Source organism: Drosophila teissieri, chromosome X (assembly GCF_016746235.2).
Source record: "Drosophila teissieri strain GT53w chromosome X, Prin_Dtei_1.1, whole genome shotgun sequence".
NCBI classification, from domain to species: domain Eukaryota; kingdom Metazoa; phylum Arthropoda; class Insecta; order Diptera; family Drosophilidae; genus Drosophila; species Drosophila teissieri.
This window is the reverse complement of record NC_053034.1, coordinates 6,512,166-6,522,510: the sequence shown is the minus strand read 5'-3', so window position 1 is coordinate 6,522,510 and position 10,345 is coordinate 6,512,166. Positions and strand designations below refer to the sequence as shown.

At 50.8% G+C, this 10,345-nt stretch overlaps 4 protein-coding genes across 6 annotated transcripts; 1 reads left to right on the top strand and 3 right to left on the bottom strand.

Moving 5' to 3' along the window:
- Positions 1-297: 297 nt before the first annotated feature.
- LOC122624163 lies at positions 298-3,145 on the bottom strand. Its single transcript, XM_043803616.1, has 4 exons — positions 2,870-3,145; positions 2,537-2,816; positions 937-2,478; positions 298-877 (listed from the first exon to the last, which is right to left on the bottom strand). The coding sequence occupies exons 1-4, from the start codon at positions 2,985-2,987 to the stop codon at positions 739-741; spliced, it is 2,079 nt and encodes a 692-aa protein (XP_043659551.1). The 5' UTR covers positions 2,988-3,145; the 3' UTR covers positions 298-738.
- Positions 3,146-3,375: 230 nt separating this feature from the next.
- LOC122624173 lies at positions 3,376-4,445 on the bottom strand. Its single transcript, XM_043803632.1, has 4 exons — positions 4,199-4,445; positions 3,990-4,139; positions 3,804-3,937; positions 3,376-3,749 (listed from the first exon to the last, which is right to left on the bottom strand). The coding sequence occupies exons 1-4, from the start codon at positions 4,286-4,288 to the stop codon at positions 3,509-3,511; spliced, it is 615 nt and encodes a 204-aa protein (XP_043659567.1). The 5' UTR covers positions 4,289-4,445; the 3' UTR covers positions 3,376-3,508.
- Positions 4,446-4,528: 83 nt separating this feature from the next.
- On the bottom strand, positions 4,529-10,344 carry LOC122624165 (apoptosis-inducing factor 3). Of its 3 annotated transcripts, XM_043803620.1 has the most exons (3): positions 10,125-10,344; positions 9,635-9,855; positions 4,529-6,532 (listed from the first exon to the last, which is right to left on the bottom strand). In XM_043803620.1, exons 2-3 carry the CDS (start codon positions 9,699-9,701, stop codon positions 4,818-4,820), a joined length of 1,782 nt encoding a protein of 593 aa, XP_043659555.1. In that variant the 5' UTR covers positions 9,702-9,855; positions 10,125-10,344; the 3' UTR covers positions 4,529-4,817. The 3 variants fall into 3 exon arrangements, with proteins under 3 accessions (XP_043659555.1, XP_043659556.1, XP_043659557.1); XM_043803621.1 differs by lacking the exons at positions 9,635-9,855; positions 10,125-10,344 and adding an exon at positions 8,705-8,850; XM_043803622.1 differs by lacking the exons at positions 9,635-9,855; positions 10,125-10,344 and adding an exon at positions 8,352-8,457.
- On the top strand, positions 6,547-7,797 carry LOC122624170. The gene has a single exon (XM_043803629.1). The coding sequence runs from the start codon at positions 6,705-6,707 to the stop codon at positions 7,503-7,505; it is 801 nt and encodes a 266-aa protein (XP_043659564.1). The 5' UTR covers positions 6,547-6,704; the 3' UTR covers positions 7,506-7,797.
- Position 10,345: the final 1 nt, after the last annotated feature.

Genomic DNA, 10,345 nt, shown 5'->3' with positions numbered 1-10,345 from the left:
GAGCATGCGCCAACTTTTTCGCGAGGGTGGGAAGTTTGACGGAATTCTCATTCAGCGGGCACCACATTTGAATTTCGCGCCGTTTGATCGCAAAACAGTACGCATGTAGTTTCTACCGTAATGTAACCGGTTTCACCGATTCAGCCTTCAAACAGCGAGCGGTAAAACCAACAGAAAAGCATTCTAAGTTTGGGCATACCTTATTGATACCGTATTCCTGAGACCGAATTACATTGGGATGTTCTCGTTTAAGGAAATTTTTCACCACATTCTGGGTAAAAATGAAGACCACATATATTCCGGATATGACCACACATATATATTTCTTATATTCATATTCGCTGGAGGTCTTACAATATATATTTTGTACAGTGGAACGGCTGCCGACGGCATTCGGTCGGTCGTCTCTCTCTCTCTCTCTTTCTCTGTCTATAAAACGTGTCGTCTCGCTCGCTTTCAAGCGTGTAGTCAGACCGACGGGATCTGGGATCCGGTATCCGTCTTGCTGGCGCCATTCCCAAACGAAGTCAGTTAGTATATACACGGACCGATGCAACTTATGTACATGGAACAGCTTTCACAAAAACAAGCTAAAAGCATTCTTAGATTACGGGTTTCTTCCACCCCAGCAATGCAAGCGTATTAAATAGCCAGGAGTTTCACCCCGAGTGCTGATGGCTGTGCGTCTGCATTTGCTGGGGATTGGTCACGTTTTGATTAATGTGTTACTATCTGGGGCTAAATCTGGCCGGGATCTTGCTGAAGCTGTTGCTCGCCCTCCTCGCCGTAGCAGCGTCGCTTGAAGTCGCCAAAGAGATCTGCACGCGGTTGCAGACCTTGCTGTAGATGATCCACACTCACCGTCTGCGTAGTGTTCCTGGAAGAGCAACAACTTAGTTGTTCCTATATTTTGAATTTAAGTCTCTTTAGCCTTACCTGGTTTTGGTGAGCACCGTGCATCCCTGCTCCACCACCATGGTAAGTGAATAGAGCGTGGCCAGGTTAGACATGCTATCGGTCTCATATAGCTCTATATCCGGCAAACGGATCTGTGTCTGTTGCGGATCCTGCAGAAATCGGGCAATGCGCTCATTCACGCTCATCTTGATGCTAAATCCCGGTCGCTCGCCATTGATGCGGCGACACCCTGCGCGGATCTCGCGTACTTCCTGTCCCTGGGCGTGTCCAGGCGGCGACGAGGAAAGAAACGGATTGGAAGTTTCGCCGGACATCTCACTCTCGATTTGGCGGGAAGCCGGCATGGTGCCATCTGCATTCGTTTCCATCACCATACAGGCGTTCTGGATCTCGATGGGCTCTGAGACGCCGGCTGGTTGGAAGCGGGATAAATCCTGCAGAGATTCAGGCAGCTGGGCTGGAGACTTCGGAGGCGGTTCCATTCCTACCGCTCCCGCTTCGGTGCCAGACATTAGAGTGTCATCTTCTCCAATTGTGTCATCCGAGCGTATTTGAGGCAGTAGTGATTTCTTTGTTAGCTTCCTTTTCGGATCGTAACGGGCTCCGGGTCCGAACTCGTTTCCCGGCCAGTCGGTCAGTTCATCGTCGCCCTCGCGATCGGTGTCGTGTCGGCGATGACCACCTACTTCCGCCTCGCTATCCGTGGACGAGCTCAGGGAACTAGAGCTCAAGAAGTCGTAAAGTTCGCTGCAGTCCATTGACTGAGCTTGGAGCTGCAGTTGAGGCTGTGGAAACGTTTGGAAGCGGCGGCGTCGGTGTGTCTTGGATGAGCCACTGCTGATGTGTCCCGGCGCCTGCCCCTGCGCCTTTTTGCGCAGCAGCGGAGCAGCTGGTGGCGTACTCAATAACAAGGCATCAATATCGGTCACAGGCACAATGGTGTCCATGCTGAAAGAGCTTAAGTTGGCGGTCGTGACATCAGCACTTGGCAAAGGTAGCTTCTTGACCGCGTCCTTTTGATCGGGCAGCTCCTCCATCTCCTGGCTTACTCCTCCGGGCTCTTCAGAACGGTGGCATTTCAAGTCCTTGTCCTTCGTCTCAGTCTTTTGGGTGTGCTTAGTCTGCTGTCCTTGGGCAGCCATTCGATTGATCTTCGACAGCAGTCCCTTGTTCAGTGGCAGCAGACGGTCGCTGAGTGGCTTCGATGTGGAGGAGTAGCTGCGGGGGCGCATCCTCTGCTGGTGGTGCTGTGGTTGCTGTAGGTGCTGGTCATCTACTTGTGAGTGTGGCGAGGCGTACAGCTTCACCGAATCCTGCTCATGGTAGCGATCGCGGTTTGAGCGCTTGCGTTTGCCGCAGAAGAACAAATGCGAGCGATGTCCAGTGGCGTCAATTTTCAGCAACCGCTTGCGTATGGTTCCGGTAGCAGAGCCGCTGCCACTTAGCAGGCTGGGCTGCAGCGGCGACTCGGTGAAGGTGTGTGGAGTATCCTTGCTGAACTCGAACTCCATGGACATCCGCTTGATTTTGCGTTTCCTTCGCGAGTTGGGCTTGTAGAATCTGTGGGTTTGTCAGCGATAAGGTTGGGGACCATTGCGTGGAGTATTAACCACTTTACCTGGCTGGACTGAAGGTGGTCTCGTTAAGCGAGTCCGACTCCAGGGCACCCATGCGTCCAGGCAAGGTCAGTGGCAGACGCAGAGGCAGCATCGCCTCCGCCTTTTCGTCAGAGTCGCTAGCTGGCAACTTGAGGTTGTGTGTGTCCAGTCCGTCCACGTTGGCACTTGGGTGGTGGTGATGGTGATGGTGGTGGTGGCCATGATGCCCGTGATGGTGCCCCAGGTTCAGCGCGTCCGTGGGACTGCTGGAGGAGTCCTCCGTGGGCTGAGGGGCGCAGGCTAAGCAGAGGGGGGTTACCGCGAGCAGGAGTCGGCGTGCGATGGCTACTTACGCAGATTGCCCGTGGAACGTGTCCTGCGGCGGGAGCCCCACCTACCGACGCCGCCACTAGCCCTGTCCATCAGCGTCAGGTCCAGAGCCAACGTCAGATCGTGCGAGAATTGATCCATGGCCGCCCGCTATCCGCTGTCCTCCAGTCCGCTCGCATCGACTCAGGCTCGGCGCATTTAGTTGCGTTCTGCACGTGCACAAACAAGAAACAAAAATGCAGCAGAAATCACTTCGGTATGCGACTTGCGATAGTGTCTTCGAAAACCATCGGCTAAAACAGTTCGAGCGATAGGTAACTTCGAAAGTTATCGCAGCAGTAGATAAGGCGATAAGTTGGCATCGAAAATATTCGCTAAAGCTTCACGATATTGGGCACTGAAAAAAAATAATCCGCAAAGTTGCTAGCAATTGAACATCTAATAAAACAGTTTTAAGACTAGTCATACATTCCCGTGTGTGTACTATACAAATTTATTTTAGAACCGGCCAAAGAAAAATGTTTGGCTATTTATGTTGATATACAAACGTTTAATGTAATGAAATGCCCGACTCGATAAGTCGATTGATGTCGATAACCCTGCTGTGCTCGATAACCAGTGTTAAAAATACTAAATTAAAAGCCAGGACAAAGCAAGACATGTCAAAAGCCCGCCACAAAGAGATTGAGAGCATCCATTGTGGTCTCTGCCTTGAAGACAGGACGGGCCACGCGGGACACTAGCGACAGGCAGTCCACACAGTTCCATAGGAAGCAAAGACCGCGCCAGAGGCGCATCAGGATCGTGGGCACCTGGTGTTCCAGCGCCTGTTGCAGCATCCGTACTTCGTGGCAGAGGAGCCGACGACGCTGGATGCGTCGCAGATTCAGTTCCAGGATGCGTCTGTGGAACAACAGACTAGATAACCGGACTAGACGATTGCGGTCAGTACAATACCTTCGTAGTTGCGTACAGGCGTTCTCCAAGTCGTTAATCCTCATCCTGGTTACGATCAGCTCCTGACTGATGTCGAAGGCTCGGGAGCACAGCATCACTGTTCGCGACTCGAAGAGGTCCGATTTATCCAGCGCCTGAGGGGAATTGGTATTATCACAAACAGTAGCCGGAGGAATCTTTACGAACCAGATCCTTGAGCTGGCGGTTCCGGTCCTCCAGCAATTGGGTGCGCTTCTGGGCATCCGCCAGTCGCTGGGACATCCTGGTTGGTGCGGTATTCTGATAATGGAGCTCCACACCCTGCAACGCAGACACACTGAAATCCTTCAGCGGGAGCTTTTCGCCGAAAAGCGGTAAGTTAGTACACCCCAAATGACCATATCCCAAAATCTTACTATGTGCTGGGTCCTACCCAGCTTTGTGGTAAACAATTTGAGGCCCGCGTTGAGCAGGGAACGCTGGGAGCTCCGACTAGGCGAGGCCATCGATTGCTCCTAATTTTGAATTTCGATGTAAACGCGATTAAATTGTGAGGTTGGGTAAAAAGAAGCGAGTTTGGCAAATACGAAAAGGCTTATGGATTAAACAAACAGCTTGTAAGTGAACAGGTGAAGCGAGGCTGACATAGCCAGTTTAAATTTCATCAATCGGAAAAACTCAATGAAAAGCGAAGAGAGAAAATTCATAAAACTTAGCTTGTTACTTCTGAAATAGAAAACATTGGCTTTAAATATGAATCGTTAAAATACTTTATTCAGCAAGAGTAAACCAATATGACTCAAAAAAATACATTGTGTGGCAAGTGAATGGAACGCTTACATCTTTGATCTTGGGCCAAAAGTGGCAACTGCGGCGGGAACTCAAGGAAGTTCCCGCAACTACAATTATAATTATACACAGATAAAGTTACACGTTTATAGAGTTTTGCGTACGAGTACCAATATAATAAATACTCAACGATTGCATGCAAATATAACAACAAATCTCAGCGGTAATACACATTAAGTTGATTATTTAGCGAACTTGGGGCAACGGCTCGCCGAGCTTCTTAGTCCAGTCTTCTCGGGTGGCCGGGTCTTCGATCTGGCCACGACCGAGGCACTTGCCCTGCGAGATGAGCTCGGCAAACTGGGCCACAATCGGATCCCGGCCGCACGAAGCCACGGCTGTCACCGTATTCGCCTCGTTGATGAAGTAGGCCACAAACTTAAAGTCCTCCATGCTACCGTCGATGATCACATCCTTGTAGGATCCATGGCCGGCATACCGGATGCCCTTGCCGAAGATGAGGGTGAAAAAGAAGGGCACGGCCTCCAGCTTCTTTACGCCGCCGCACATGTTGATGGCCGCCACTCGTCCGTGATATTGGGCCAGCTGGTAATGCCCGATGTTAACGCGATCGTGGGCCAGTCCGTGGATGTGGGCGTTGGCTATGTCACCGCCCACATAGACATCGGGCACATTGGACTCCAGGAAATCTGTGACGTCCACGGATCCGTTACGATTCACCTTTACGCCCGACTTGGCCAGGAATTGGGTGTTCAGCTTGGAGCCAGTGCCTAGGATTAGCAAATCGCAAGGCAGACGCGTCTCATCCACCAGCACAACCTCCGATACCTTGCCGTCTTCGTTGCCAACAATCTCGGCGATGCCGCTCTCCATGCGCATGATCACCTTGTTGTCCTCGAACAGCTGGAGCACCCTCTGACCAATCTCCGCCCCGAAAGCGGCCTTTAGTGGAACATTTTCACGACCCACAACCGTGACGCTTTGCACTTTGGAGACCAACCCAGCGGCTGCCTCCAGGGCGATGAAGCTGGATCCCAGACAGACGACACGGGACTCTGGGGTGATCGATGCCAATATCGCCTTCGTATCCGCCAACTCTCGGACAGTGCGGACGTTCTCCAAATTAACACCCGGAATAGGCGGCCGGAAGGCGGAGCAGCCTGTGGCCAGGTAGATTTTGTCGTACTTCACCACATAGCCATTGCTGCAGTGCAGCTCCTTTTGAGCTGTATCCAGTTTCTCGGCGGCGACTCCTTGCCACAGTTCGATATCGTACTCTTTGTAGAACTCCTCGTCGCGGAACCGCAGCTGCTCGATCTCAAGGTTCATAGCCTTGGAGATCTTAACGCGATCGTAGGGCAGATAGTCCTCGCGGCACACGAAGATCAGGCGCCCGGTGAAACCCTCCTGTCGAATGGTTTCCACGGCCACGGCGCCCGAGGGACCACCGCCAACCACGATGAACACTCGCTGATCGTCGGGCTTGCGGCGGACCATGTTCTTGAGTCGCTTGTTGTTGACCAGATCCGATCGCTTGGCACGGAGCGACACCTGTCCCTCGTTACCCACTTCCACGCGATAACAGGGCAGGGAATCGAGACCGGGGAAATCCTCAATGTCTCCGTTTTCCAGGTTGAAGCAGGCGCCGTGCCACGGACAGCGGACACGACCCAAACCCAAGGCTCCAGTCTGAAGCGGAGCTCCGTAGTGGGTGCACTTGGCACCCACGGCCAGCAGACGATCATTCTGCTTCACAAGCAGCACGCGGGTGTCCTCATCGAAGTCCACTTGCTTCATCTCGTTCTCCTTCAGATCCGTAACTCTGCAGTCCACGAGGACCGCACTGGTGTACTCCGAATCCGGCGAAGACTCTTCCGCCGACATGGTTGTACTGGGACTCTGGTTACTGCACTTGGACTGGTAGGAACCCACGGCACCACCTGTCGAAGCCATCATGTAAAGAGACAAGCAAAGAGAAAGGGCGATACAAATACAGATAACAAGAGTGTGTAGGTCACATAAAAATTTTCCAGTTTTTCCCTAGGGTCCAAGGGAAATTCTGGCACCGCTTGCTGCTCAGGTAGAAACAACAATCGAATATCAGTCACAAAAATGCTTCGCACGCGTTCAGAAGTCTTTGTGGGATTGCTTATGATCCTGGGACCAGTATTGGCCCTCTCGAATCTCGGGAACCCTCAGGAACTGGAGCTAAATGCGCTACGCACCCACAAAAAGCTTTTGCAGGAGGAGATCGCACGTCTTTTTTTGGAGCAAACGCCTCGAGCGGAAACTCAACTGCTGTTGAGCGATCTTCAGTTAAGAGATCATCAAATAGGCATTCAAATAGAAAAGCTCGAGGAAATCTCCAAGGGCGAGACCACACAGAGGCTGGCCATAAATCTAACTGCTGACTTTGAGCACCTGCAGCATAAGCTAGATGATTTGAAACGCCAACTTGAGTTGCTGGACGGACGGTTTGCCTCCCAAGGAAAGCAACTGGAAGGACACTCCTCGGAAGGCGCAACACCGGCTGCCCCCGGATTGGGTTCCTTTTTGTGGGGACCCTTGCTGACCATGCCGGAGTTCCCACAGGGCAGTGTGGCCAGCGACCAGCAACATAACCACAACCTCCACCAGCAGGAGCATACTCAGGATCCGCAGCAGGAATCCAGTCCCTCCATCATCAAAAGAGTGCTGGACATGCTGAGGCCCTCCATGGGAGTAGCAGGTCTGCGGAGCCGTTGGACTGAATCGGCCAAATCAGCTGGAACGGGATTGGCAACACCTAAGCCCGCTCATCCGCTTAGCGCCGAGGAGCTCCTACCGCAACTGCAGGAGCAGCGCAGGTTTCTGGACGATGCTATTACGCGGCTGGAACTCTTGGCCGTCAAGAAGGGCTCAAACAAAAACTAAAATACATGGAAAATCCATGAAAATCAATAATCCATCCAGAAGTACAAACAGCTATCTGATTGAACTTAACTATCAGATTGAACAGAAACTTATCTTGCCAGAGATCAAATTGAGGGAAATGATAGCTTACCAACTAAGTCGAGTACGTTTAATAATAATTTGTGACCATTTAATGTAGTTTCCGAAAACAATTGGTCTAGCATGAGATTGATAAGAGTTCACTTCGCGCAATCACCTAACTTAAAAGTCTAAAGCAATAAATAACATTATCTATCCTTTCAAACCCTGATATGTAATTGTAAAACTGTGTTTCAGGGCAATTATTTTGAAGTACACCGAGTAAGGGGTCGCAGCTGTCTAATTGCCATCGATGGTTACTTGACCACAACAAAGCGGATCCTAGCGACAAGTCCGGATCGATGACCCATCCGACCTTCTGCAATGTCACGACAACTCGGCCTAACCAAGAACCTCGCAGTGCTACGTCATCAAGAAAAGCCAGGCGGCGGGGGAAACATCTATGGAGCGTAACCGTAACACCTGTAAATGTGTGTTCTCCTCTGTTCTAGTCGATTCGGTTCTGATATGGCGATAGTGTCTACACGCCCCTATCTCAAGTGCCTGGCTTTATGATGTGTGGTAATATGGTTTCGCTTGTGTATCGCTGCTATATCGCTGATATGCCCATGATGGAGCTGCGATGATTCGGCTTTTTGCGGACAGACACAGGCTGATCGGAAACTAAACAGCACCAAACATGAAGAACAGCAAGTCAGCTCAAATTCACGTACAGTGAGAGAAAATGTCGCCTTCTATTTGGGAAGAAAGGTAAAATCGCTGACTTACTTTCAAAATACGTACTATATGGATATAGTTAGCAAAATATTTATGTATTTTTGTTGAGACTGCAAACTGAATTGGCCAGCGAAACGAAACGAGACTGAGGGACAACTTTTCTGCCGAGACAGTAAACATCGACCCTGCCTGCACTGTGCATTTGCTAACCTCTTTCGGTTCTCTCGTCTAATTAGCAATGATTCGCCATGTTAATAGCACAGCTGGGTTTCCCACACACACACTCACACACTCGCACACACGCGAGCAAACCGGTTGGCCTTGTCCAACTCAAGTGAGTCAAAAGCCAGGCCGAATAATAATAATAACAATTGCACGAGAACAAGTTTCACCAAAATATATACCTCACGAAATCAGGTATCACAGCAAAGGACGGGGCTCGCCGCAGCTAAGAGAACGTTCCGTCTGATTGTAAGAGTTTGCCAACGCTTAATCGCCGGCAGTTGGCTGACGAATGAACTGGCGACCGCCGCTGGAGCAGCCAATTTAAGCGAACTGGGGCTAACCCCATGGAGAGCCCAAGAGAACGGAATGCAAGACATGGCAATGGGCAATAGGCAATAGGCAGGCACACAGACGCAGTCGAAATTCCGATGGCGGTGACTAACAGCAGTTGTACAGTGGGCATCACCTCGCAGAGACACGCGAGGATGTGGACTCAGAACTGGGGTTTTCAGAGGGTCGCAACCATAGGAGCTCCACCTGTAGCCTCCTAAACGCTTTTCAAGAAAGTAAAGATGAACAATTTCTCCGGGAAACTGAAGCTGTAGGGGTATAAGTATCCCGGAATAAGCACCAATAGCACGAATAGCTACTGTGGCAATGACGCAGCAGCAGAAGGCAAACAATCTCTTGGACTTGTGCCGCTGAGACAATCATCTAGGCACCCCTGCCCCGCCCCGAAGACAGCCCTCTAATGCGTGTCATTCCCACTCTCCTAATCACAACTCCAAGCCATTTGGCCTCGCTCGATTGGTAAAAGGAGCACGGCACTGTTGGCTATCGGATCATCTACGACATTACCACGCACTTTTCGAATCGTATTCAGAAATCGAGGCGATTGGGATAATTGCTTCTGGAACTTTTACAAACAAACTGGACTTGGGCAAAATGATCTAATTGTAATGACCAGAAGAAAGCGGTTTTCTGGCGCGAGTACTGGCAAAACCCCTTTGCGAGATTAGGAGTGGCGTAGTCAAATTGGAAATGCGACCTTGCCTTGGATGTGTGAATTGCCCTTTCGAAAGCTATTCATCTGGAAATCGTGCATTTACCTGTCGACTTCTCCCTTTTGGGCGTACTGCCCGTGGTTTTGTACTCCTTGCAGTTGACGGAACCCATTGTGTTTAGAAGGCGGCTGTGGAAACGGCTCGAAAAAGACGGGGATTGCTGAAATTGCTGGAATTGCTGGGACGTGAGCGTGCGTATCCTTAGAAAGCCTTCGAAGAGTCGTCGCCTTTGGGCCAAGTTTAGAGCTGTTCGATGGGAATGCCACCTGAAAGTTGAGTGTGCAGTTTAGGAGCTTTGTTTTCCACTTAATAACAATCAATCACTGTGCCAAAGCTCGTTATCAGTTAGTTAGTTCGCGAGTGTTAATCATTTCCATTTAATTATTCCTCCACAGGCTGAGTCATCAGCCGCAGATGGATGTTGCGAGCTCCCAAACGTGTTTGAGATGCTGTTTTTGCAGCACGCACAACACCCGTCGCTGCTATTGTTTATCTGCGAGGTGCTCTTAGTCGCCAATCATCACTAACCACTCACCACTCACTACTCTCTACGGTGTAATAATAACAATAACAATAACAAAAACAAAACAACTGGAATATCGCGTGGAAGGGAAGAGAGCCTGGGAGCGTGCAACAGGTCGGGTCCGCGTCTGTGCCGAGATAAGCGGAGTGCAGTCGAGTGGACCAGGAACGCTGCGAGAGAGCCGGAGAGAGCAAGAGTCAATGCGAAGCACGTCTGGCGCGCGTGAAGTGCGG

Coding starts and splice junctions, on each gene's coding strand:
- LOC122624173 (XM_043803632.1), bottom strand. CDS start 4,288: ATGGCCTCGCCTAGTCGGAGCTCCCAGCGTTCCCTGCTCAACGCGGGC. Junction 4,140..4,198: donor TGGGTAGGACCCAGCACATA/GTAAGATTTTGG, acceptor TTCGGCGAAAAG/CTCCCGCTGAAGGATTTCAG. Junction 3,750..3,803: donor GCCTGTACGCAACTACGAAG/GTATTGTACTGA, acceptor GTTGTTCCACAG/ACGCATCCTGGAACTGAATC.
- LOC122624163 (XM_043803616.1), bottom strand. CDS start 2,987: ATGGATCAATTCTCGCACGATCTGACGTTGGCTCTGGACCTGACGCTG. Junction 2,817..2,869: donor ACGTTCCACGGGCAATCTGC/GTAAGTAGCCAT, acceptor CCCTCTGCTTAG/CCTGCGCCCCTCAGCCCACG. Junction 878..936: donor ACGGTGCTCACCAAAACCAG/GTAAGGCTAAAG, acceptor TTGCTCTTCCAG/GAACACTACGCAGACGGTGA.
- LOC122624170 (XM_043803629.1), top strand. CDS start 6,705: ATGCTTCGCACGCGTTCAGAAGTCTTTGTGGGATTGCTTATGATCCTG.
- LOC122624165 (XM_043803620.1), bottom strand. CDS start 9,701: ATGGGTTCCGTCAACTGCAAGGAGTACAAAACCACGGGCAGTACGCCC. Junction 6,533..9,634: donor CAAAAGGGAGAAGTCGACAG/GTAAATGCACGA, acceptor TGGCTTCGACAG/GTGGTGCCGTGGGTTCCTAC.